The sequence below is a fragment of the Lampris incognitus genome, chromosome 17, assembly GCF_029633865.1.
Source record: "Lampris incognitus isolate fLamInc1 chromosome 17, fLamInc1.hap2, whole genome shotgun sequence".
Classification (NCBI taxonomy): Eukaryota; Metazoa; Chordata; class Actinopteri; order Lampriformes; family Lampridae; genus Lampris; species Lampris incognitus.
This window is the reverse complement of record NC_079227.1, coordinates 15,938,116-15,964,916: the sequence shown is the minus strand read 5'-3', so window position 1 is coordinate 15,964,916 and position 26,801 is coordinate 15,938,116. Positions and strand designations below refer to the sequence as shown.

Below are 26,801 nucleotides of genomic sequence, written 5' to 3'. Positions count from 1 at the left end.
CTTCTGATTTCTGATTCTGATGTATTGGCATTGTATAATCACATCATTGTTAGTATATATTAGTAGTAGGCTATAGTATAGTGTTAACATATCATCCGTATATTAGTAGCATGGTGTATAATATAGCATACAAATACAAGTATTAGTACATAATTTATATTATAACAGTAAACTTTATCAGTAAAATGTATTGGTATTGTTATGTATGCACACATCGATAGGTATAGCATTTAATATTAGTATTAATATTAGTATTAGCACAGTAGGCTATATAGTATACATGTATTAATACATGTATACTATATAGCTTACTATGCAAATAATGTATTAATATATTATTTATATTATTTATACTCGTATATTACGAGTATATCAGTAGTATGGTATAGTAGAATAATATAGTATAAAATAATGTATAATTTATTAATCTGATTTTATTTACACATAATATTTATAAATATAGTGCAATAGTATTGGTAATATGTATTGGTATATTGGAATTGCTATACACTTGCTATATATTAGCAGATTATTATCGCAAAATTCAAACACATTAGTATAGTACTGTACTTTACCAGTAAATTTATTATTTGTGCATAATAAGTATTATTTGTATAATTTCACAATTAATGAGTATATTTTGTTTATCTGCTTCAGTGTGGCTATTGCATATGACTTTCCTTTTGGAAAACTAAAGTCATTCTTTTCTATTCAATTCTGTTCTTTCATCATAGCAAGCAGAACAAAATAATTTAAAGCAATGTTTTTATTATGCCAGGTATATCTCATCACCATAAAGCGTCACACTAAACCATTTTCAGAATTTAAAAAAAAATTCTTGTTTGTTAAATATCCAAATGTTAAAGAGAAAATGTAGCAAACAATTTCACAGTACATCACAATACCCAAAATATAAACAGACATTGACAACACTGAGATGAAAAATAAGGTAACTGAGAAAAAGATGTAAAGAAAAGGCATAATGGGGACTTGGTTTGTTTGCTGCAAAGCACAATGCTCAAAAAAGTTTTTATATCAAGTGATCTTTTCCTTACATAAAGTATATATTGCAAACAGCTGAGGTCTGCATCAAGGCTAGGCATTTCCCTGTCAGTTAATTGCACTCATTTTGATTAATTGCCTACAAAAATAAAGCCCATCAAGAGGAATGTATCTTTTGTGTAATAAACGATGAGGATGCACAGTATTTCAGGTCATGACAGGCTTGAGAACCCGCACTCCCTCCGAAGGCGTAGTCACATAGAAGGTTGGGGTTCCACTGTATTGCTCCTGTTGAGAAAAACACGAGTGGGTGAATTGTCGCTTTTTAACTCAATAACGTTTTTTAGTGAGAAAAAAAAGTCCTGAGCACTAACTGTTGGAGCATTATTTGACATCAACGGCAGTTTGGGGATTAAACTGACATGTACATTACTTCTGTAAACACTGAAATAATATAGTGAAATTAGATATGAACAATGTTAAATCACCGTGTTTACAGACTGTGTCTGTTGAAAGCCGTTCATACATATCTCGTCTCGCTCCACATCCCAGGGAAGAGACTGAGGAGGCAACACAAGGAAGGAGACGCAGCGATTGTTTTCCAACCAGGCACCTTTCCTCTCCAGCCGAGACAAATCCTTTCCTCTTACATACTTCCTTTAAGCACACTTCCTCTACTACAACTTCCTCTTTGATAAAATGACATACTCATTCCACAAGCTTCAACTTATTCCCCCCGTGAGATTACCTCAACAAGGGGTAAAATGCATTTAAAATGAAAAAGTTTGGCATTAATAAAAGTAGTTTTACACTTAGTCACAGTATTGGACTTAATGGACGTGAAAATGAGATCAAGGCACTTTATGTATATGAAAACTTGAACAAACTTTCATTTGGGATAAGAAATTAATTAGTACTTAATATATTATGTCCACCACAGGAATAAAAAAAACAAAAACAAAAACAAAAACTCAGGCTGGACTGCTCAGTGTTTTACAAAGTAAACAGTTGTCTAGAATAGTTTCTGTCCATTGTTGTTTACTAGTGACATCCAGTATTGCAAACAAATGCTGGAATAACAGTAGCAAGAAGAACATTTCTACTGATTAGAAGCCATAGTTTTCTGTCACTGTTTTAATTTTCTTATTGCAGACTTTAAACTTTATGTGATAAATGCTTTGTTAATAATGAAATATGATTTTAAGAAGTGCTGTGGGTAACAGACCAAGTTACGATTGTTAGCAACCACCCATTGTTGTCGGTTTGTCCCGTCTCAGTGTTGTAGTGCATTTGGCCTAGGCCTCAGCCCTTGACAAGTCGAAGTGAGCTGCAGTTAAGAATGTTTGTGGGGTCAGGGGTCACTGAATCAACTTTGAACCCTTCCGCCAGGGACACCGTCAGCAGCTCCTCCACAAAACCCTGCATATCTGGGATTTCACAAGGGCTTTGTTGCATACGAATGATGTCATCAGAGTGAGCCTGTGCGACCTCGTGGTCAGCGATGGTTAGCCCTCGGTAGCATTGCTTGTCATACTGGTCCTGTGGCAGTTCCTCAGGCCTGGGCACCCACTCCAGTTTCAGCCGGTTTTGCCGTGGGTTGCAGGGATGTGGAGAAATGAGACCCCGGGAGGTGCTGTAGGAGAAGCGCTCACAGAGGAGGGCCACAAAGGCCCTCCAGGTGCAAAAGAGATCAGCAGTGAAGACACGCACAGAGCATGTGCGAAGCTCATAGTTCTCGGGTCCCCTGCGTAAGTTAAAGTGGAGAACACGCACCTGGAATGAGATGGCATAACACACTGACAACGACTTCTGAAGAGTGTACACAAACAAAAAACTGGTATTTCCATGTCTCTGCTTACATGAATGCATGGACGTTCTCTATTTTCCATCTTCACACACACACACACACACACACACACACACACACACACACACACACACACACACACATACACACACCTTGCAGTCAACGTCAACCATCAACATGGCTCCAAGCGGACCCCCTCTCAGGCTGAGCGGCACCGATGCCTCATGGCGACGGATCTCCTCCAGCAGGGGGTGTATCTGGAAGAAATCGGCCTCCCTTCTGAGGAGTGTGAGCTCTGAAAATGCATCTGGCAAATCCAGGGAGCTGGAACGCAGGTAATTCAGAATGTACCTGAACACTTTCCCGTCACGGTCTATGAATATGTTCCCACGCTTGTCCCTGAGAGCAGGGATCTGTCCAGTGAACATGGCCCCTAGCATTGAGTCCCGGCAGCGTGTCAGGGTGTCTAGCGTCGTAGTGTAGATTTCTCCGCCAACATTCAGTGACACTGGGTCTTGGAGAGAGTTGCTGTTGCTGTCCGGTGAGTTGAGATTCAGCATCTTGAGAGGTCAGGAAGCCAGTTTCAGTGCTGCAATTGTAAGGTACCAGGATGCCTCTTCAACACTGATGGCTTCTCTGCCTCGTCTCTGCTGTGGGTGATGTTGTTGTGAAAACAAGGATCCCTCTGCAGTGGTCAGGAATGCAGTGGAATGGGAGATGCGAAGGTTTCCAGAGGATTTTTTTTTCTTTCTTTCAAATAAAGACGTTTCTTTCCTTTGAGAGTTGGCAAGGCGAAGCCGTAACCAGGATACGGCTGAGTTAGAAACGATGTGAGGAGATCGGCCAAGTCTGTTCCCAAAGCTGAAGATTCATAAAACTTGTGTTCCAATCAGATACAGATCTCTGTTCCTCTCTACTGTATGACAGCAAACTCATAGCAGTGTCCAGTTCCTGTGGGTTTGAATGCAGGCATTTCCCACAATTTCCCTTGATTAATTGTAAAGCCTATTGTTGATTTCTCGCCCTTAGGGCTGTGGATGTGTCAGCCAGCAAACAGCAGGCCTGTTGCATAAGCCCAGTCTGACCATGTTTAAGCAGCAGCAGCAGAGAAAGGGAGCGATGGGAGCAGTGACCAGACTAGCATGCTAATAATGGGACACTCGTGGCCTAGTCTCTGTGGAGCTTGCTTTTATTCTCTATGTGCGCGCACACACACACACACACACACACACACACACACACACACACACACACACACACTCTGGGGCTACTGTCCGGGAAAGACACGGAGGACTGAACAATTCATCTGAAAGCCCTTAAAGGGACAGCCACAGCTCGTCAAAGTGCTTTTTATCCCATGTGAGCACAATTCACAGCTAAATCCCTCTCAAATATTTTTCTAATAACTGAAATAACTAAAATGGGGAAAAAAATAATTCTTCAAAGCTAATGCACACTCAAAAGTTTAGATGGGATACCATAAAATACCCCTCATATATTAATGTTCATCCTAAATGGGGATTGCAAACATACTTGCACTGTGTGTGTGTGTGTGTGTGTGTGTGTGTGTATGTGTATGTGTATGTGTGTGTATGTGTGTGTGTACTAACCTGTATATGGAGTATGGCTTTATCAGTTGCATGGGCCTGCAGTAAAGTCACAGTGCATCCACCAAATCCTCCACCTGTCATCCTGCTACCAAACACTCCATCCACCTCCATGGCTGCAGATACCAGTTCATCCAGCTCCCTGCAACTCACCTCATACAAGTCTCTGACAGAAAGACAAAGTCGTCACATAGCTACAATACAAGGCCTACATTCTAAACAACTTCTGCAAGAAAAAGTCAATGGGTAATAATTAACAACCATAATTCAGTGACCTCTACTTCTAACCTCACCTAAGGGAGTTGTGGCTCTCTACCATAAGTTTGCCAAACTCTTTGTATGAGCCCCTCCTCAGAGCTTCAGCGGCTCGAGCTGTCCTTTCTATCTCTTCTATGACATGACGAGCTCTGCAATAGGTCACGTCATCCAGTTGGCTCCTTGCCTCTGCAACAGTTGAAATGACAAAAAATAAAATTGGGTTCTTTTAGATATCAGGAGTCATCTGTAGACTTGGACAGGGATGGGGACAGGATGGGGATGGGACGGGACAGAACAGGGCAGGATCCCCCCAGCATACCCTCTAGGTCTGCCATGGTAGCATCCCTGAGACTGGACTTTCTCAACATGGCAGCAGCTTCCTCACACTGTCTGCGTCTGGTGGGGTACTCACTACCAGACAGAGAGTGTTTAACATTGGAGTTGGTGATGAGAATGACCAACCCCGGCTCTGACAGTGGAACTGGGGTTGCCTCCAGGGACCTGAAGAAACAACAGACGTTTTTTCAGTATCTTCAGTCAAACATTCAAAACCCCTTTTGCGAAAACATGCTCAACAAAGGTGACGAATAAAAAACTATGGCTATCAGAACATGCTACCAATAGCAGACAAAAGAACCAATTCTCCCTGTGTTATCAAACAATCTATTGCTGATAGACTTTCCCATTACCTGCAGTCAATGAGCAAGGCATGACCTGCCTTGCCCATGACAGACACAAACTGGTCCATGATGCCACAGGGAACGCCAGCATGGGTGTGTTCTGCTTGCTGACAAGCAACCGCCTTTGCAACCTTGTCTCCATCATCTGTGGAAGAGGGCCAGCAAAGAAATTTAATATGGTAAGAGTAAGAGGCGGATATCAAATAACCTAAGAACTGTATCATATCATGATAATAAAAAACAGGAAAGTGTTAAACTAACTTAATTCAGTATGGCATTAACACTCAATTTATCCATGAAGCTGTGCCTCTGACCTGGGTTGAGCTGCTGTAGGAATGTGTAGATGGCCACCTCTAAAGAGGCTGAGCTGGACAAGCCACCACCCAGCGGCACACTGCTGGCTATCACTGCCCTGAAACCTGGTAGAGGGTGAGCTAAAGAAATAAAGCACATCAGCAAAATGTCACGACAATTTCCAGAGTCCAGCCAAAACAACTGCTCAAGCATATCAGCTAGCACGTTTGACAGTCTTTCCATGTACCTATGGGCTCTTGCAGGACTGTGTGATGTGGTCCAGTGTACAACAAGCATAAATGGATCACTATTGATTTCTTTACCCCTGTAATGCTGCACAACTCCCTTTACATAGTTAGCCCACTTGGGTTGACCGGGAGACAGAGTCAATTCATCAGTGGGCAGGTTGAAGTCCACCTTCCTGGGCTCCTCAACCTCCTCGTTTGCTGTTAGTATGTTAACAACTTGGTCAGATGTTCGACTCCCCACAACAACTGTAACCAAGGGCAATGCCTGATGCACACAAAAAAACAGACAGATGCAGGCACACAGATGCTTGTCCAGTCAAGCTCATAAAAAGTGGACGACATGAAATTTGCTCAGACGCTTTAATTAGTGTGTTATCATCTGCGTGCGAAACGCCTCTTTTTGAGAAGACTCTTCATTGTGTTATCTTACCATCGGTAGCACGAATCCATCATTGTAGTCCGTGTGCTCGCCTATCAGGTTGACTCTTCCAGGGGCGCACACCTCCACCTCGGGAGGATTTCCCCCGAAGACCTGCTCGTACACATGCCGGGCTTTGTCAGCGATCTCTGACACAGGCATAACTGCATGGGCCATTGAGATAACGGGGTATAAAACACCGAGGTTGTGAGTAAAACTGAAATCAGAACATAACTCTCACTCGGGAAGGCGGAGCAAAAAGGGATGGCTGCCAAATTTGCGTAAATTTATCTGACAAAATGAAACGGAAGCGAGACTACAAACGGTCGGCATCAAACGGAGACTGCGTGAAGTTACGGTGTTTACTATATGACATGTGTCAGATGATTGGGTTACTTCCTTAAATCGTGCAGTGGGAATTTGTTGTAAGGCTTTGATTGGTTCAGAAACGTCACGTGATATGCTGTACTCTACCGCAAGTATAAATTTTTGCGCCCTAAGATTTTCAGACCAATTCTTAATCGTATTTAATTTGAATCATTTGAAAACCAAAAAAAGTTGTTTTTTTTTTAAAATCTCAGTTCGTATGACCGTTTCATAAAGGTTAATGAAAATAAAATATGTTTACCACGACGCCACGGTGAAGGGGGATTAGCTCAAATGGTAGAGCGCTCGCTTAGCATGCGAGAGGTAGCGGGATCGATGCCCGCATCCTCCACACGCTGGCTTTTCTTCCCTCAGGAAACGTTGTTCGATACTCCAAAGTAGTTGTTCACATTGGTGTACACTAGTGAAAACAAAGGATACATAATCGTTGCGTGCGTCATTTTGATTAAATCAATTATAGCGATGTGTATATAAAATTGTACTTTTTACTGTTTACATTTTTTGATCGGTTTTATGTGTGTGTGTGCGTATGTATATGTATATATATACATATATATGTATATATTCCTAGTATATATATATTCCTAGTGTATGTAATGCACATGGTAACATGGCAATATAAGAATTCCGATTCTGATGTGTGTGTTTATATATATATTATATTATATTATATTATATATATAACTTTGTTAAAAGAAACACTCAACGGTAGGGGCAGTGCTCAACAAATAAGAAGCAAAATAATCCAGTTAGTTAAGTAAATTTTCTATGAGACAGTACAGCAGGCTGGCATGAAACAGGCTTTTGTACTGTCTCATAAGGAATTTACTTGACTAACTGGATTTTATATGTGCGTATGTGTGTGTGTGTGTGTGTGTGTGTGCGTGTGTGTGTGTGTGTGTAAAAATGAAAGGATATTGTTTTATTTTTTTAAAGAATTTTGTAACAGAACTAAAACTACGATACACACCTACTTATGAACTGTGGTGTCCTGTAGTGCTGTTTTTTTTCTAGCGTTTTTTGTGACCAATTGATGAATGGGCTTTTTCAATAAAAACATGGTTTCGACAGTATTTGTTAAAATCATTATGGCAAGCCGCAACATGCCACCACAAGATGTGTTCAATTTTGGGGTAAGTCAGCCACACAAATATTTTGTAAGGCGACACAACTTCGAGACTACAGCGACCACAATGCCAAGCGAGAGGGTCCCGCTTCCTCGTAAGCTCCCAGGCTTCCGGTAGGCGAACTGTCAGGGACAGCTACAATAACATCAGCTGTGCGATCAGCTTTCTATTTATTCTCACCCATAAATTGTTTTTTTATTAATATATATTATTTCATTTTAAATCGCAACAAGAGCTGCTATGTAAGTTTACTATCCGAGATAGAGATGAAGCCTGCTCAGTTACCTCGCTATCTCGCTAATTAATCCCATTGTTTACAAACATCCTCAGAGAATAAGGTGCCGTTTATTTACCGCAGGTCCACTAAATTAACCAGTGACTTATTTTTTTCATGCCACGGATCAGCTCACCACCCAATACCCTCGAATTGTTTTAAGTTTGCTCGCTTTTCTAAGTGAACGAATCGTGGAGCTGCAGCTACTCCTAAGGTTAGTAAGTCAACAATCTCGGCATAGTTACCTCCAAATAGTCATTCGCATAGTCAATAGCAGTGTCTCAAGGGCCGGTCTTTGCATGATTAAGCTGCCATATTGTGCTCCAAATCAGAAAATGTCGTGAATGACGATGGACCAAGTAATCTTTTGTGAGCTTTCAATCAGCAAGAAAGGACTGACGGTCTTTCGCCAGCTGCCATTCAAAAGGGTTTCCCTCAATCCAGCCTCACAAAGGCAGCTGATTACTACATTTTAAACCGTGGTACTCATGTCATCCGCCTGCATCCACTTGTGGTTACTTACTGATGTTAATGAGCCGCTAGTGAACCTATTTAGATGATTAATACAAGATTCAGGCTTAGCGACGAGCACCGTTGGGGTGTTGGGTATGATTTGGATGTGACTGGATGACCAGATGCATGTCTGGAAAGGTACAGGATAGATGGAAATGGTCGCTCTCTGAGAATCCTGTGCTATAAAAATTCCAGTTTCCATTCTTTGTGGATCCACCCCAACATAAGACTCTTTTTGAGTATTCCCTTTTCCCTCCTTAGTTGTTTATACGGAGAGGTGGTACTTGTCAGCAACAAGGCAAATAGGAAGGGAACAAAAGACTAAGGACCTTTAGTAAGACAGGAAATACTTGAGAGGAGGTGAAAGGGCAGCAAAGAGAAAAAAGTGTATCTACCAAAAAACAAAGCTGACAAAACTGAATACGGTGCAACCCAGGATGGAGGACTTCAGGCGGACATACCAGCGTATGTGTAAAGAGGGAGGTGTGGAGGTCCAGGAGTCTGTTCTTGCCCAGCTCCAAGAGACCAGGGGCAGCTCCAGACTGGATCTCAGTGGACAGAGCCTGTCTGTAGACACTTGCTCTGTGCTGGGCAAGGTCTTCCAAAAGGACACTGTCTTTACTGAGGTATCTCTCAGTGACTGCATGCTGAGTGAAGAAGGTATATTATTTTCTTTTTCTTGTGGGCTGTCAAATAACCTTACTGTACATAGCCTATAATATGCATGTCACATTCTTGTATCTTTCTATCTGAAAATTATGTATTCCTGTTTCACACCGGCAATACATGGAAAATATAAGATTAACCTTCTCTTTCTCTTTTATAACGTGAAGATTTTTTTTTTTGCTTCTGCCTTTGTTTGTGGGGTTTCCTCATTTAAATAATCATTTTATGTACACTTAAATGTGCATTGCACACTTTGTTAGACCCATATCCAATGATGCTATCTATGTTATGGCCCTTTTTTGTCTGCCACTGATTAACAACATCCTTTGCCACATGTATGTGTCACCCCCAGGTGCCAAAGTACTCCTGAGTGGTCTGTTTGCCAATATGACTGTAAAAGTGCTGGATCTGAAGGTAAGACCAGGCACAGTCGATGCTATAAGTTTTTTTTAGACAACCAGTGGTCTTGATTTCATGAGGTGTGACTGACTGGCTCTTTTGACGCAAAAAAAACCCCCCAAAAAAAATTTTTTTTTTCAGGGAAATAACCTGAGATCAACAGCTGCTGAAGTATTGGGGAAGTTGCTGGCACGAAACAAGACCTTGAAAAGGTGAGAATTGTGAACCTCTTGAGTGTGAAAATACCTCAAAACCTCCACAATAGATGTACTATTGGCTCTAATCTCTCTTTGTGTGTAACTGTTTGTATGTCTGATTATGAGCGACACTTGTGTGTTGTTTACAGGCTGGTCCTGGAGTGGAATGCGGTGGGAATTTGGGACGAGGCTTTCTCTATGTTCTGTGAGGGCTTGGCCTCCAACAGCGTTCTGACCCATCTGGACCTGCGCAATAACCAAATCAACCACCAGGGGGCCGCAGAGCTGGCTCTATCACTGAGGAGGAACAGCTCCCTCCAAGTTCTAGGTGACCAAAGATGTTTTAAAGAAAACTAAAAACTCCTCCTACATTAGAGACCAGCTTAACTTTTTTTGAATTAAGATTATAATATTATTGTCATTGTAATGTATACTACTACTATCACTACTTCCACAACTACTACTACTACCACCAAGAACAACAGCAACAACAACAGCAATAATAATAATGATATATATACCAATTCTAAACTTTACTTTGTCTGTTCATAAATCTATGACTATGATTCAGACGTATTCAAACAAATACAGTGTCATGCTTTACTCTAATGTGTGCTACGCTGTGAATAAAGCGTATTGTTCTCTGGCCTTGCAATCTTGCTGTAGATCTGAGGTGGAACAACATTGGTCTGTTGGGAGGCAGGTCCCTTCTGGAGGCTGTGCAACAGAACAAAACCCTAACACACCTGGAAATAGCAGGGAACAACATACCCAGTGACACACTCAGAGCACTGGGTAAGGCACATATATGCATGCGCGGATGTACGTGTATGTGTGTGTGTGTGTGTGTGTGTGTGTGTTTGTGTGTGAGAGTGTGTGCATACGTGTCACCAGTGCATGCATTCTTTTTACGATGGTCACTTGTGTTGAACATGTCACTTGCCTTAATCCATTTTCCCATTGCCGCACTGTTCTTCGCTCCCGAAAAGGAGCCTCACATCTCTCATCCCTCAACACCTTCTCCCTCTGTTGTTTTTCCACCTTCAGAGCAGGCCATCAAGCATAATTCGGATAAACAGTCCACAGTGAGAGAGAGCCGCAAAAGAACACAAGTCCTCAGCAGGGAGATTCGGCAACTGAAGGAGGAGAAGGGACGTCAGGTAGACCTAGCTTCCCGTTGCTAACTAACGTCTTGATAAAGGAGTGTTACATTCGACGCTTGAATGACACTGGTGCCTCAAACATCTACTTGGAACATCTAACGCATCTATGGTTTTGAAACAGTGATCCTAGCAATATGCTGAAACAACACCAAAGTGACAGCACGTACAAAGATGTAGAGGTTCATAAGTAATTTCAACAGCTGAAAGGTTTCAGGCGTGTCTTAGTTGGTTCTAAAAGGTTCAGTGAATGAAAAAACTGACCTTGCTGAGTAAAATGCCAGTAGTGAATACGCATGTTTTTGATTAAGTGGCAGTATTTCAAGTACTTTTATCAAAAATGTATTTTGCAGTGTTGAGGTGGGAAAAAAAATCTTCAAGTGACTTTGAAGGTAACATGATGATAACTAGTTCTGTTTTTAACAGATATTCAATGTAGTTTGTGAGTACAGGTATATAATGAGGTAGTATTGCACATCATGTTGAGGCCTCAGAAAGCTATATTGGCTACCACTAGCCTGGACAGATACACATGTATGTTGGTAATAATTGTGTTGTGGTCAGGTTATTGGATGTAACTTCCGAATGGCTATCATAATCACACTCTATTTTTCTTTGTTGAATAAAAAACAAAAACCAATGTTGTTCAACATTTTTGCTCTAATCCCTCTCTCCTGTCAGTTCTTAAACCTGATGGAGACGATAGACAAGCAGAGAGAGGAGATGGGACATTCCAGCAGGTCAGTTGTAGTGCAATTTGATAGAGTTCTTTACTTAGGAATAGATTTTGCCGACATTTATTCATCAGTCTCTTCCACTGCGTATAGCATAAATAGCAGAATCAACCTGCAATTCATTTTTTCACAGTGTATTTACTAGAATGAAATCTATTAAATTTAAATTTTCCTCTGTTATTAGAGAGCCATCTTTTAGTAAGAGGCAAAATGAGAAACTCTCTTATGATATTCTTAATTCCTCCATTAGATCAACCTCTCTTCATGTTGGCCAACTCCAAGAAGCCTTGAATGAGAGGAAGTCAGCTGTCAACTCTATCACGGCCAAGTAAGTGTCCCTTCTTCCTTTACTCCATGTTCAAATCTCCAAGAATATAATGGCATATGAACTCGCGAGTGTAATTCACTTTCTCCATGTTGACATATGTGTCAAGAATGCCAATCTCCTTTGTCTCACTTGGGGTAAGCAGATGGATGCCTTATTCGTGCCTCATGACTGCATCGTTTCTTCCCAATGAACCCCGTCTTACTGATTGAGCCCTCAGGAAAGGGCTCAGACATGTTGAATTTTTAATCGGGTGCCTTTAGGGATGGCTATTATTAGTTACTAGTTCTCAACTACGTAGGTGACCCTGATTGTGTGCTATGTTTATTCACCTTGACCCACGTTGTGCTGTCCCTGCTCTTTCTCCAGATGTGTCCTCTGTCTGTCTGTTTTACTGACTGACTGATTGTGTAATAGAAATAGATGCATACTCAGGCAGACACCAGTTTCCAATTGGGCAGTACTTTGCTAGATTGATAAAGGAATATTCTGTACTTTGAAGTGATTGGCTTATATATAAAGGTTAGTTTCGTGTTGTAACCTTTATGCCTACATAAAGCACACCCTCAAGTACTGAGAAAAGCACACAGTTTTCATAATAATAAATGGAAAATCATTGTGTGTGTGTGTGTGTGTGTGTGTGTGTGTGTGTGTGTGTATATACTTTGGCTTGTGTGTGTGTGTGGATGTGTTTGTGCACAGATTGCAGATGACGGAGGCCGCCCTTGCACTCGCCGAGCAAAAGAACCACAACCTGGGAGAGTTGCTGGCTCGCATTAAGACTGAGAGGGAAGAACAGAGGGAACAGCAGAGTAAAGAGAGGAAGAAAGAGCAGGAGGTATGAAAAAAGATTAGATGGAAGACAAAAATAGATACTGATATCCAAGAGGTGAGTCTTAACTTTTTTTGGTCACATGATGCTTTTATGTTGTTGTTTTTGCAGGAAGTAGTGCTCAGAGAGAGCAAGCTCCTCAGGGAAATACAAAACACAACAGACACCAACCTGCAACTAAAAAATAAGGTATGAGGAATATGTTTTCACTGACACATCTGCGATTCAACTGAATACGTACAATGTAAGGCTTTACACAGAGTAGTGATGAAGCACAAAACTAAACTAATTGCCTATACAATGATCACTTTGGATTCCTGTTCTGTTCTGTGTGTGTGTGTGTGTGTATGTATGTATGTATGTATGTATGTATGTATGTATGTATGTATGTATGTATGTATGCATGTGTTAGGTGGAGGAGATGGAACGCAGATGTAAGACCCAGCAGCAGCAAATCTTTGAGCTGAAGCAGGAACTGACCAACAGCACAGCAGAGCTCAAACTACGGCTCGCACAGGCAGAAGGTAGCGCACACACACACACACACACACACACAATTCTGAAAACAAAGACAAATTTTCTTCCATGTCATCCTTGAACAGACCGTTTGGAGATGGAGAAGAGGAGAACCAAACAAGCTCTAGAGGATATGGATAGTCTACGGCAGAAAGAGGTCTTCCTCTGGACCCCCCCCCCCCCGCTACATCTTTTGACAGGTTCAGTCTTTTGTCTTTTTTTGTTTATTTTGGTATGGTTTGGGGGTTTTTTTTATAGGTGGACCATTTGAATCGCCATCTGGAGGAGAGTGAGAGAACTCTGCAGGAGCGCATCTTCAAACTGGAAGGACAACGAATCCAACTGGAGGAGGTGAGCTCACATAAAGAGTACCCCTCAAAAAAATTAAATCAGTCTTACATGTTAGCAATCAGTCTGCAAAGCACATATTACAATATAAATAATTGATGCTTTTTATTTGTAGGAACTAAGCAGAGCTAAGGCAGCGTGTGTGACAGAAAGGGCCCAGGCAGAGGAGGAACTGGGCAAAGTACGCACTCAGGTCCGCCTGGAAGAGGTGTGTTTTTATTTTGAGCTTGACAAAATGCTGTGTGTAACTGATTGATGCAGGAAGTGGTGAAGTATCTTGAATGATAGGATAATCACACAACATACTTCTCCCCTTCTCTGTCCTTCCTCTCTTTCTTTCTTTTTTCCATCTCTCTCTCTCTCGCTCTCTCTCTCTCTCTCTCCTTGTTTGCATTGGTTGTTGTGAGTAGCAGCAGCATGTGGCATCCTTGGAGGAGAAGCTGCGCTCAGTGCGTCAGTCCCGCCAGGAGGTCCAGGTGCACTGCTCACAACAGAAACAGACCATTGCTGATCTGCAGGCCAAGAACAGCCAGAAGTGCATCGAGTTAGATGGGCTCAGACGCAGAATCGAGGAGTTGCAGCAGGTTAGAACAGCCCGCTATAAGCACAAAATGGTCACCAGTTCCAACAATAACATCTTGGTCCCTGAATTAAATGGATGCAGTTAACCATCAGGCTAATCTCTGCTGACCCTTGGACAAAAACGGTTATGCTAGCAGATACATTGCGTTAGTCCATTCAAAATCTCCTCTCTGTGTGATGAATGTATTAGGGTGTTTGTCAGAGCCGATGTGTGTCCTCAGTTGGTAAATAGCTTACGTCCTCTTTTTTTCTTTTTTAAATTTTTTCCCTCTTTTTCTCCCCAAACATCCTCTTTGTTAGGAGTTGTCAGCAAAGGACCAGGAGAAGGTGGCTGAGGTAGCCAGGGTAAAGGTAGAGCTGCAGGAGCAGATTGGACATCTGCAGGCAGAGAGGACGGCACAAGGAGGACTCAAAGGGAAGATCAGCGCCCTGGAGAGAGAGATGAAAGGTGCACACTCACTTTTTTTCTCCCCAATTGTATCCGGCCAATTACCCCACTCTTGCGAGCTGTCCCGTCTGCTGTTCCACCCCCTCTGCCGATCTGGGGAAGGCTGCAGACTACCACATATCTCCTCCGATACATGTGGAGTCGCCAGCCGCTTCTTTTCACCTGACAGTGAGGAGTTTTGCCAGGGAAACGTGGCATGTGGGAAGATCACACTATCCCCCCCCCCCCCCCCCGAACAGGCGCCCCTGACTGACCAGAGAAGGCAATAGTGCGGTGACCAGGACACATATCCACATTCGACTTCCCACCCGCAGACACGGCCAATTGTGTGTAGGGACCCCTGACCAAGCCGGAGGTAACACAGGGATTCAAACTCACGATCCCCGTGTTGGTAGGCAAAGGAGTTAGACTGCCACGCTACCCAGATGCTCGCACACTCGCTTCTTTTTTTGTTAAATAATCTTTTTACAGTCATCATTCTGAGCCTTCCCAATCCTATTGCTTTCGCTCTACTATTTATTTGGCATTTTGTATTTATTACATGTCATAAGATTTACATTTTGCAGTTAAAACATAGCTGAAATTCTTTCTTTTTTTTTAATGCCATGCCTTGTCCAATGACCAAGTCTCCCTTTCTGTCTGTCCTGTGCTGCAGCACTGACCAGTAACCACCGAGAGGCAATCCTTGACAAAGAGAGTGAGCTCGCCTCCCTACTGGAGAAGCTGCGTTTGAGGGAGGCTGAGATCCAGAGGATGAGGGAAGATGAAGCCCAGCGAGCTAGCTACCTGCAGAGTGCCATTCTCACCTATGTTCAGGGGTCATCCCTGGGACACTACGGCAGCCCCAAGAAATGACTAGCGACTAGTCATACTTCGCCTCTGACCCCTTTTTCCCCCCAGTTACAGTGCAGGTCATCGTTCTTGTTTACGCTTTAACTGTGACGTGGACTCAGTGCAGGGACGCTACTTCCAAAGTGCTTTACTATCGTATTACTTTTATTCTCTCATCCTTGTGACTTCCACACAAATCTCATCACTGGTTTGGTCCTCAGAAAGAAGTGTTCTCAACCACGGTCACTTGCAAACAAATATCCATCGTAACTAGTTATGCAATCCTTTATTAAATTGTATTTTTGTTTCAACAAGTAAATCATTTTTTGTGTGTTAGGATATTCTTGAATAAGATTGACTTTCTTATTTTGTGTATTTACAAGATATCAACACTTGTTTCAAACCGTATCGACGGAATTTTTCACTTGTTCAAAAACATAACATTTTAAGTCTTAGTGTCAGAATAAATGACTTGTTAAGATGGACATTTTTTGGCAATTTTTACCAATATGATGTTCATATTGGTAAAATGCTTATGCTCAATTATTAAGGAAATCGCAGTGCCAGGCCGTTACCTCGACCATTAAATGAGATTAATATTATTCCATTTTGTGCTTGAACTCATCCACAATACCCTCAGCCTTAAACCTCATATGTTGTTCTTTTCTTCTACTCAAGCGATTCATGTTCATGCAGATCAAAGGCTGAGTGAAAGTATTGTTTTTATGTTTACATGCGTCACCGTCCATGTCTGTTAGCAAACTATATCAACACAGAGATCTGATCCACTCAGGCTTTTATATGGTATCCAGACCAATGAAATAAGTCGATATCACCTCTTAAGCTCAGAGCTAAAGAACTACAAACCAGTTAACTAGTTCGGTGTCATGTTCCTTTTTTCTTTTTTTTAGAAATGATGGTTTTGGAACAACTTCATTACATCAAAGACAATGCATTTTCTATCTTATCAATTTTCTGTTTATATCTTCATTTTGTGGAGGAAGATCATGGTTTTTTTCCGTGTGTAATGGATATAATGTGATTTTTAAGGTATGTTTTAATAAAGTAATATGCTGTGATTTCATTTGTTTTAGCAAGCACTGGTTTATAGCGGTACTTGCGTTGAATTGGCAAATGTAACGGATGACGTTTTACTTGACAATGAGTTGAATTGATGGAAGTGGGAGGAGGGCGGAACCCGGGGCCGTTTGGATGAGGTCACCGGGGGCATCTTGTAAGGGGGGGCGTCTCTGCGGACATTCTGTCGGAGATCACGTGGTTGGGGGAAGCTGGCTTGTTCGACAGCCATCTAATTTTAACCCCGAACTTAATAATCAGTACAGAGCCTTAACCCTATAATGTATCACCGTAACCGCAGCCGAAGAACACGATATGGAATCGAAACAAACGTAAATGGAATGAATGCGAAATCCACTTAGGCACACGCGTTTGTACGTTGTTTTTAATTTTTGTTGAGCACGTGGTTTCCGAGAGAATGTCTGCGTCCTGGCGGGACAAACCGCTTCCTGTCCCTTTAAATTAAATCGGTATTTTCCGGCGTCGTTCGGCGAAACTCGGCGTTGACTCCTTTCACTGCGGTTCCATCGCCGAGCGGACCGGACCACTTCTCTCTCATCGACAGAAAAAAAAAAAAACCCACCGATCATCGTTGGACCTACTTACTAACTACCGCCCGCTCGTTGACACCGTCAGCTCCTTTACAAATGCAAGCGATCAAATGTGTGGTTGTCGGCGACGGGTAAGACCTTTTCCTTTTTTTAAATCTTTCGGCTCATTTTCTCGTGTGGTTCAGTGATGCGTCCATGGAAGGATGGGAGGATGCGATCGGAAAAGAGGCTGGGGCTCGCCGATTGAACGGGTGGTCTCGTGCCTGTCGTCGGCTCTCTTGCAAACATCTGCGTGATTTTTTTGTTTTGTTAAAATATAGGTTTTGTTGTCGTTGGGGTTTTTTTTTTCAAACGTTTTACACGTTGTTGAATTTACGTCTTTGTTAGTATTTTAGCCATGAGCCTGTTGTAGGTTAGGAACAGGGCGCCAAGGGATGTGATGCGGGGAACACCTACACGCCTCATATTAGGCCACTGGCATCAGTCTGAAGTGCTGATGCACGCTAAGAAATCTGTGGCGCTGTCACTGGGAAATAGGCCTGGTTTTCCTGAATCTATTTTCCGTGCATTTCCGATTGCATTGTGATTGTGCTCAGCTACATTTGTGATAATTTAATTAAGATCATTTTGCCCCATTGTCGGATTTTAATCCATTTGCCAACGTGTTGGATGGCAATAAAGTAGATGGATTTACTACAGAGAAAGGGCTTGTCAGTGTAACGCATGAAAGACGGGGGCTATAAACAATCCAATGCCATAAAGACATTAATGACATCATGAATGGTCTTTTACTCCTATTTAGAAAAAAAAACTGCTGCTGACAGTATGGAGAGGTCATACTAAGCTCCCCTTCCCTTGTTTTTCCATCTTCCATCTCTTCCTCTCCTCTCCTTCCCACCTCACTTTCTCGCTCTCTCACAGCCAAGCAAACTCACTGACCCCAAATCTGTCTCATGGTACTCTTAACACACATCAGCAGTGTCTGTCCTACCATTTGCTCTGTCTGTCGTGAGGCACTCACACAGACACACACCGAAACACTCTCGTTTTTTAATGCATGAGTACACCACTCACCTCACACTTGTCTGTGCTACCAGCAGTCGGTGCAGCATGCAAACAGCCCTGCTAATATTTAACTGTGTCAGTATGCTGTACAATGCACGGCTGGCACGGCTGGTGGTGGTGGTGGGGTGGGGGGGTGTGGGGAATTGTCCATGTTTGTGTGTACATGTGATTGAGAGAGAATGGTGTGTGTGTGCGCGCGCGCGCGTGTGTATGTGTGTGTGTGGTGGAGATGGTGGGGGGGTGGCAGAGGGGGTTACTATGCCCCTCAGGCAATATAAATGTAGGCCAGTGTCTGTGACAGTAAAAGTGGGAGAGGCCGCTGCCCATCTTTACACATATGCACACAAATACGCATGCATGCCTGCATGTGTACGCAATTTTTTTTTCCATGTATAAATGTGTGTAGACATATAGTGCAATCTTCTAGGCAATACAGATCCACCAAATGTCTCTGCAAATTTCCCTGGTCTCCGTATTGCATGTTTTGCTTTTTGTACCGTGCGGGATAGCTGCTGTTCCATCAAAGGATGGAATCTATCTCTCCATCTTAAACTTCTCCAGCTTGTTATTGGTGGTGCCAGATGCAATATATCTATGAAGATCTCTACCAAAGGAACATTAAATATTTGAACCTGACATTAGATTGGTGAATATTTCTGTTGCAGTACATTTACATGTGTGTATCTTGTATTTTCTCTCTCGCCGTCGCTCTCCCTCTCTGGCTCGGCATCCATCCCTGTCTCTCTCTCTCCCTTCCTCGTGTAGGGCTGTGGGTAAGACCTGTCTGCTGATTAGCTACACTACCAATGCCTTCCCCGGAGAATACATACCTACTGTGTGAGTAAAACCACAAAAAACACATAGGTTTTGATTTGATGTAATTTGTTTTGGGACTTTGTGTACAATTGAAACGACTTGCGGACTCGAATTAAGACTTGAAGCATACTCAGAGAAGTATCTGCCTCTCTGCAGCTTTGACAACTACTCTGCCAATGTGATGGTGGATGGGAAACCAGTGAACCTGGGCCTATGGGACACAGCAGGGCAGGAAGACTATGACAGGCTCAGACCACTGTCCTACCCACAGACGGTATCTATTCACTCACACACGATCCTGCACGCCGAGCTTCAGACATTATCTAAGACTACGTGCATATGGGCTTTGACTAAGTGTGCGGCACATGCACACAGATACACACTCACACGCACGCTCACATGCACACACAGAAAATGCTTTCAACTGGCCATTTCTCTGGTTCTCTCCCAGGATGTGTTCTTGATATGCTTCTCCCTGGTCAGTCCGGCCTCCTTTGAGAACGTCCGAGCTAAGGTCAGTACGCTGACTGGCCCCTCGATTCCCCTCCAACGTCCCCACCCTCGTCCCCTCCATCCCGACCTGCCGAGTCTGACCACAAGGAGGCACATCTTTGGCTCCACCTGGTTTATTCAAGCACAGCTTTTGCAAATGCCCCTACCCAGACCTTGTCTTATAATGTTCTGGATTTGATGCCCTCCATGTGGTGCTGATGAGCTGTGTGGAATCGGGTGCAGAGAAACATTTTAATGCAAGGTCTGAAGAGGGCAAAAAAAAGCTCTATAGGGGGAGGGAAACGACTTATGTGGTTTCAGCAGCTGAGCTTCATGAGATGCTCTCATGTGAAGTCACACTGTTTGCTCAAGGTCAAAACTCTCCCTATATGGCTTGGTGCTGTCTCACCGAGATTCACTCGACATGTGATGTAGATTAGCTAAGGTTGCCCTTTGCAGAGGATGTTTTTGTGCTCGTTTGGTACAATGGCTCCATTCAAACAGACCTCTACAAACAGATGCTGCTTTTATTTCTTCTTCCACAATCCAACTTGCTCTATATAGATCAGATTGAGTTTCAATGTGGACATGGGCACCATCGATCAGCCAGTGATCCCTGCTAACATTACGCTTTCTCCTTCTCTCTCAATGACATTTTTCCTCTCTTTATGTGTGTGTGTGGTGCCTCAGTGGTACCCTGAGGTGAGACACCACTGTCCAAATACACCCATCATCCTGGTGGGCACCAAGCTGGATCTGCGAGATGACAAGGACACAATCGAGAGGCTGAGGGACAAGAAGCTGTCCCCCATCACCTACCCCCAGGGCCTAGCCATGGCGCGGGAGATTGGTGAGGCTAAGTTTGCTATGTGTGCAACTTAGCATGTCATGTATCAGGGTGTATGCAGTCTGGATAATTGGGTATGTAGGCATGTGTGCACATCTGTCAAATTTTTTTTCCATCGCCTCCATCTGGCCAGCTCATGCCATTGCTGTGCTTTCCTCGAAGAGGCACTGACACAGAGAAGTCAAGTATATTGGCAGTGTCTCCTATTCATCCCTCTGTTTTTGCTTCCCAGGGGCCGTGAAGTATCTGGAGTGCTCAGCGCTGACCCAGCGAGGGCTGAAGACCGTTTTTGACGAGGCCATCCGTGCCGTGCTCTGCCCTCCGCCAGTGAAGAAGAGGGGAAAGAGGTGCACCGTGTTCTGAGGAGGAGATGGTGACATGTACCACATGACTATGAACAACAATCACTACTTCTCCGAGAGTATGAAAGAGAAATAGCGAGAGAGAGAGCGAGAGAGAGAGAGTGTGCACTGCGGTTTTTCTTTTCCTCTTTACTTTGATGTTTGATACAGTGATATTGGCAACAAGACCAATACATAAACAGATTTTTTTTAACATTACTGAATGTTAATTTCTCTGTGAAAGACAGTGGCTGTCCATTGAAATCATTCATATAGAACCACATCAAGTTGCTGTTGTGTTTTATATGCAGAGGACTGACAACAGTTTCTATTATTCTCATTTATACTAAAACATCCCTTTTTTCTCAGCCATGCTTGCTTTGAGTTGATGCAGTGTTGACTACGTAGAAAAGTGAACTGTGAATACGTCATCAGGTTTGAAGTTACCCTTAGCATCTGATCAAGGATCACTGTATGGTGCCATGGAAAGAAAAACTAATACAACCGGAATGCAGCAGTCATTTGGCGTACCAATGAAGACTTAATACTATCCGTTTGAAAATGTGTTCTCTTCAGATTTGTAAAAAAAAAAAAAGAAGTCTGATCTTAGGTAAGTGTTTATAGGTAACTTCATTTGAACTCTGTGAACACGTGACAGACGAGCATGCCAAACATGGAGGCTGTACAACCTTGCTGCCTGAGTTCTGCCTCTGGGGTGGATGAGCTTGCATGGGTCTTAATAATATTCTCTGTCTTAATTTATTCCATTGTTTAGAATTTATCAGTGTCCTGTGTGTGTGTGTGTGCGCGCGCGAGTGTGTATACGCGTGCGTGGGCGAGCACTTGTCGGTCGGAATTGGTGAGAAAGCGAGCCTTGGTTAGTGCGTAAAAGAATATTGTTTTCAGCCAATTTTTTAGTGTGAAGCTTTTGGTACTATTTCATATTGTACGGTAGTAATACACAATGACTTTTCAACAAACTGTCGTCATAAAGAGAAGAGAAAAAGGGATGTCGATGACGAGTCTAGTGATGTACAGAATAAACCCTTAAGAGAAAGGAATGCGTTATGAATATCTATCTTCGTGTACCTGAATATTTAGCTCTTCGACTCGAAAACAACTCCAGCTGAAAGGACCATAGTCGCTCACGTTGAATTTAGAAGCGTTGCAAATCGGTGTAAGATAAAGGAGCTGATCTTTGTGTAAGTTTGTCCCTCGTGGCAAACGGGGCGGATTGCGCCTTTACGAAATGCATTTCTTTATGGTTGTGGGGCTGCGGGCGTCTGTTGCCCTCGTCTGGGGGGGAGGCGGTACTGCACTCCTCGCTGTCACGCTGTCTTTGGTTGGCATAGCAACTGTGTGGTTGAATAATGTCGTGTCTGTTCCTGCCTACGGTGTCAAAAATGTAGCTGAGAAACGCAGCAAAAATACAAATCTACTATTGCATGGAAATTATCTGGTTATCTGACCCACTGTAATTCTTAGGAAAGGTTGTATGATGAAATGCATTGGCCATGTACGTAATGTAAGATGAATTGTATACTTGTTTCAACTGTTTGTCTTATTTTTTATGACTTCACATGTCTGTGTGGTGAAATATTTCAATTTTGTATAATAAATACAAATGTATATGTAACACACATTTAGATTTCTAATGCGGCTGGCTTTTTATTCTGCCCATCAGACAGGAGAGGGGAAAAAACAACAACAACACCGAAGGAGAGCTCACAGTTATTTGCTAGCCACTTGCAAGTAATCGGCAACTGAATCAGGAATTTGTATTTTGCAGCAAAGTAGCCTGGTGTTTACATTATATCAGAGGAAGCAGAGGGACACGATGGCATCTTGTTCCGGCTGGGATGCACTCGGGCGAAGAAACTGCCGATAACGCACACTTCCAAGTTGAGGATTATCAATGGTACACGTTGTGATCCAAATTCGTCTTGAGATCAAACTGGTATTATCTACTCCTGAAATACCTCAAAAGGCAATGAAGACTGTAACCTCAACTACAGACAAATGTTAGTGGTTATGACGTGCATAGCTTTAAGATTTAGACCAGTCTATTCTGACTAAGAAGTTGTGCTTGCATTGCTGCTACTTCTATCAGTGAACCTATTGTACTCTTGTGTTGACAGGGACACTTCCAAGTGAGATCTGTGACTACATTTCTGACTGTTATGCGATTCGTGAAGGAGGTTGTTCCTGGTTATAAGTCCCATCAGGGGGCTGAAGTTAATGTTTTTTTCCTCCGTCGGCAGCCTGTAGTTACTGTTACACCCACAGGATGTGAATGCAGCATTGGAAGCATTTGTTCGCCTGGTCAGCGTGTTGAGAAAAAGATGTGCATGGGTTTAGAGGAATCAGCAGGCCAGGAACCCTCCATCCACAGCCAGAGTGACTCCGTTGGTCATGTTGCTCTTATCACTCAGCAAGAACAAAATGCTGTTCACCACATCCTCCACCTCTGCCAAGGGATGCATACAAACACATTGAAGTAAGCACTGATAGTGAAATAACTATTTTCTTTATGCTTTCAGAACAAATGCATATGCCGTCACTTTTTGTTCTAATATCATAGAAAAGCATACTTGACAATTGAACACTGGATCATTTCAAAAGCCTGACATTAAAGTCCATCTATCCGGGGTCCAGTACTACATCTCCCGGCAAAAGTCAATAGATAGATAATAAAAATAGTATAACATTTATGCATACATATTGTATAAAGATAAATATGACCTGCAAATCTTCCTAAGGGGATGCGTGAGGTCATGGTCTTGGCCTTGTCAGGGTCACTCCAGCCCAATCGACCCATCTCAGTCATCACCACCGTGGGGTTCACACTGTTGACACGGATCTGAGACATGCATGCATGAATCTTAAGCAGCTGTCCATAGTCCAGTGAAGTCAAATTATTCACACTGCAGGGCTTGCTTTACTTGTTTTATGTTGATATACGCTGTCAGCAAGCTATCCAATCACTCCACATGCATTTTAATGCCAAGTGTAAATGTGGTAATAAGATTATATGGGTCTTAATACCTGATGCGGTCCCAGCTCAAGAGCCATCACTTTGGTCAACATGTCTAGGGCTCCTTTGGTGGCACCTTCGGCATACATGAGAGAGAGGCAGAGCGAAATGAGTATAAACAAAATAGAAGGCAGAAAAACTAGTCCACGTTACAAACATGTACCATAGCATGTCTTGTGGAGGAACAGCTACAATGCAGGATAAATATAGATGGTTACAGGATGCATTGAACTACAGTGCAAGTGTGTGTGCTGTATCAGAGAATGAGTTATTGGAGTGTTTACATGAAAAGTGAAGGTTATTTTTTCCTGCTCGCCAAACAGTGCTTGTACAGAGTGCAGCGAGGTTAACGAGCTGGTGAGATTTCGGAGGCTTTTGCGTCTGAGCTGTGGTTGTCAAGAGACTCGTTCTCTGTGTCGCAACGCAGAAATGTTTACTTGTGCCTTCAGACAAGTTTTTTTGTTTAGATTCTTACTCACAATAGACAGCGTGGTCTCTGAGGGCACATTGAGAGGCCTGGCTGGATATGTTGACTATGGAGCCTCCTGTGCCTCTCGCCTTCATGCCCCGAGCTACTACCTACACACAGCAACAGTGGTGAGAGACAGAAAGAGAGAGAAAGACAAACATGCATTCTTGTGCACTTATGTGTAATGAGTGAGTGTTTGGATAGGCAGATAGGTTTGCGGGGGTTAAAGAGAGACGGCGCAACTAAAATCTAAACTGCTAACAACTAAAACTAGCGCTACAGAGACAAATGTTTGCGATGCAAGATGCTATGAGTCATGATGGCGTCTGATATCAAGTCATTGTTTCACCTGGGACACATGGAAAACTGCTTTCACATTGACACTGAATGACCTAGAAGGGGAAAAAAAAGTCCATGAGTGTTACAGTCAGTAAATTTACTTATGCTCAATTATGTTATTTTGTGGTTGTTTCTTACTCTAAGGAAACTCCGCTTGGTGCCAACCATTAAAAACAAAAAGTCATCACAAAATCCTCCGAATCATTATTGAAACAAATGAGGTTCTTTACTTGTCAAACTGTTCAGGGGTGACCTCCAGAAAGGGCTGCAGCATGGCACACGCCGCATTGTTCACCAGCAAATCCACGGGTCCCACATCTCGCAGGGCCACGGCGGTGGCTTCCCAGTCCTCCAGGTCCACACACACCGGAGTGATGGACGGACACTGTAGGAGGAATAACCCGCACCAGGCACAAAAATGAACCCCGCTGTGGCATGTTTCACCCCTCCCCATGCCACCCCATTACAAAAGAGGAGCAGTGACAATGGGGCAGAGGAGATGAAAAGAGCAGCAGGAAAGAGTAGAAAGCGTGCGCCTCTGATGATAATGAAGGAAGAGATGGAATGAGGGCACAATGGACTGGCCAAGCAGAGAGAGGGTGGGGGTGAAGCACAGAGGTCAGGGAGGGCGAGGCCCTTCAGATGGGGGGGGGGGGTACCTCCAATGTCAGACTGTCCAGGTCGGCCTGTGTGCGTGTGACAGCTGTGACCTTTGCCCCGCACCGCACCAGAGCCAGCACGGTGGCTCTCCCGATCCCTGAGAAACAAATATCCATAAACACAATGGCCATTATACACTTGAGCCCCCGGTGTGACACTGGGGCCGACACACACACACATTCCAGTCGTGTTTTGGGCTTTACGAAATTATAATCACTACAGGCGTCTCCCATTTCTTATTCTTTTGGGAGTTTTCATTGAGTTGTCAGCATTTGAACATCTCCCCCTACCTATCGCAGAGCTGTGGTCAGGGTGGGGGGGTTTTCATTCCTTTTTAAGACCTTATTGTCATTCTGAGCACAGGATACCTTCTGCAAGCCTGTGGGCATAGCAAACTAGGATACCAACACTCATGGTCTAGTGGAAGGGTCGCCAAATAGATATTTCAGGCTCAGGCTTTGGGATAGGTCGAACAATCATCCACCTCTTAGCTTCACCCATGTACCTAGTGGTCCCTACCAAGGTTTGGGTTATGGTAACTGTATATTTGCGTTACGGTAAAAAAACAAAGTTAGGACAACTCATCAGGACACCGTCTCTAATGAGTGGAGCAACTACAGGTGGGTGCGTGCGTGTATGTTCGCAACCCTCCTGACGGTGTCGCTGTGCGCTCTACAATACAAGTGTTTTGGAGTCGTTTTTTGTTGGTTTTTTTTTGTCCTTACCTTTTCCTGCTCCTGTGACTAGGGCTCGTCTGCCTGCAAATGAAATCTCCATGCTTCTTATAAAGATCCACGAAGAGAAGCTGGGGAATCAAAGGCAACGCGTTCGGCTATTAAATGAAAGAATACGCTGTGATGACCTGGCGATACTTTCTCCTGCGGTGAGCTGTGCTGTGCCGCCAAGTTTTGTATCCCCAAAAGAATATGTTTCCCATAATTTCCGTAGCGTCATGGGAACTTTTGTTTTTCTTTTTTCTTTTTTTTGACATTATCCCTTTTTAAATAGTCTAGGATTATCGACACGGTCTTACAAAAAGGTAGTTTACTGATACCAGGCGAATTTGGTTAACAGTATGAGCTTTGAGTGTGCTACTTAAGTTTGTAAAAATCAAATTGAATATCCAAATAAATAAATAAAACATTTAAAACATGTTGCCATTTTTCCGTTTCCTTACGGAAAATGTAATAATCGATGTGCGCTATAAGTGAATGCATCCGCGTATCCGCGAGGGCACGGATATCTGGGATACATATTATTTTGGGGATGCAAAACTCGCCGGCGCAGAACACCCCTTATGAAAAGCGGAGGAAGTTGAGTTGCTAGCACCCAGCTAACTGACCCGTCGGCTCAGACAAGTCTTCGACAGGTTACCTACAGGTTCACAATTACTCTGTGAGTTTACTTTAAAATCCCAACGCAAAAAAAATAAAAAATAAATTATAGTTTTAAACTGC

The 26,801-nt window shown here is 43.1% G+C and overlaps 4 protein-coding genes and 1 non-coding gene across 9 annotated transcripts; 3 read left to right on the top strand and 2 right to left on the bottom strand.

Annotated features, from left to right (window-relative positions):
• Positions 1-525: 525 nt before the first annotated feature.
• On the bottom strand, positions 526-6,672 carry galk1 (galactokinase 1). Of its 3 annotated transcripts, XM_056297343.1 has the most exons (9): positions 6,327-6,672; positions 5,972-6,161; positions 5,669-5,788; positions 5,364-5,499; positions 4,994-5,175; positions 4,710-4,860; positions 4,420-4,582; positions 1,491-1,562; positions 526-1,290 (listed from the first exon to the last, which is right to left on the bottom strand). In XM_056297343.1, the coding sequence occupies exons 1-9, from the start codon at positions 6,489-6,491 to the stop codon at positions 1,210-1,212; spliced, it is 1,260 nt and encodes a 419-aa protein (XP_056153318.1). In that variant the 5' UTR covers positions 6,492-6,672; the 3' UTR covers positions 526-1,209. The 3 variants fall into 3 exon arrangements, with proteins under 3 accessions (XP_056153318.1, XP_056153319.1, XP_056153317.1); XM_056297344.1 differs by lacking the exon at positions 1,491-1,562 and having other exon boundaries at positions 529-1,290; XM_056297342.1 differs by lacking the exons at positions 526-1,290; positions 1,491-1,562 and adding an exon at positions 1,583-2,775.
• A 287-nt stretch (positions 6,673-6,959) lies between these two features.
• On the top strand, positions 6,960-7,032 carry trnaa-agc (transfer RNA alanine (anticodon AGC)). Its single transcript has one exon. It is a non-coding gene; the product is annotated as a tRNA-Ala (tRNA).
• Positions 7,033-7,967: 935 nt separating this feature from the next.
• On the top strand, positions 7,968-16,725 carry lrrc45 (leucine rich repeat containing 45). 2 transcript variants are annotated; one of them, XM_056297351.1, is made up of 18 exons: positions 7,976-8,070; positions 8,234-9,275; positions 9,634-9,695; positions 9,822-9,892; positions 10,027-10,205; positions 10,544-10,672; positions 10,925-11,037; positions 11,719-11,777; positions 12,022-12,099; positions 12,799-12,934; positions 13,040-13,117; positions 13,341-13,452; positions 13,531-13,601; positions 13,703-13,795; positions 13,908-14,000; positions 14,203-14,376; positions 14,675-14,822; positions 15,478-16,725. In XM_056297351.1, exons 2-18 carry the CDS (start codon positions 9,053-9,055, stop codon positions 15,675-15,677), a joined length of 2,019 nt encoding a protein of 672 aa, XP_056153326.1. In that variant the 5' UTR covers positions 7,976-8,070; positions 8,234-9,052; the 3' UTR covers positions 15,678-16,725. The 2 variants fall into 2 exon arrangements, with proteins under 2 accessions (XP_056153327.1, XP_056153326.1); XM_056297352.1 differs by having other exon boundaries at positions 7,968-9,275; positions 14,206-14,376.
• A 507-nt stretch (positions 16,726-17,232) lies between these two features.
• Positions 17,233-22,473, top strand: rac3b (Rac family small GTPase 3b). Of its 2 annotated transcripts, none has more exons than XM_056297354.1 (6): positions 17,233-17,412; positions 19,112-19,183; positions 19,319-19,436; positions 19,614-19,676; positions 20,345-20,504; positions 20,734-22,473. In XM_056297354.1, exons 1-6 carry the CDS (start codon positions 17,378-17,380, stop codon positions 20,862-20,864), a joined length of 579 nt encoding a protein of 192 aa, XP_056153329.1. In that variant the 5' UTR covers positions 17,233-17,377; the 3' UTR covers positions 20,865-22,473. The 2 variants fall into 2 exon arrangements, with proteins under 2 accessions (XP_056153329.1, XP_056153328.1); XM_056297353.1 differs by having other exon boundaries at positions 17,265-17,412; positions 20,345-20,575; positions 20,734-20,803.
• A 29-nt stretch (positions 22,474-22,502) lies between these two features.
• dcxr (dicarbonyl/L-xylulose reductase) lies at positions 22,503-26,236 on the bottom strand. The gene is made up of 8 exons (XM_056297350.1): positions 26,070-26,236; positions 25,344-25,441; positions 24,915-25,069; positions 24,695-24,737; positions 24,356-24,455; positions 23,888-23,952; positions 23,585-23,702; positions 22,503-23,309 (listed from the first exon to the last, which is right to left on the bottom strand). The coding sequence occupies exons 1-8, from the start codon at positions 26,119-26,121 to the stop codon at positions 23,206-23,208; spliced, it is 735 nt and encodes a 244-aa protein (XP_056153325.1). The 5' UTR covers positions 26,122-26,236; the 3' UTR covers positions 22,503-23,205.
• Positions 26,237-26,801: the final 565 nt, after the last annotated feature.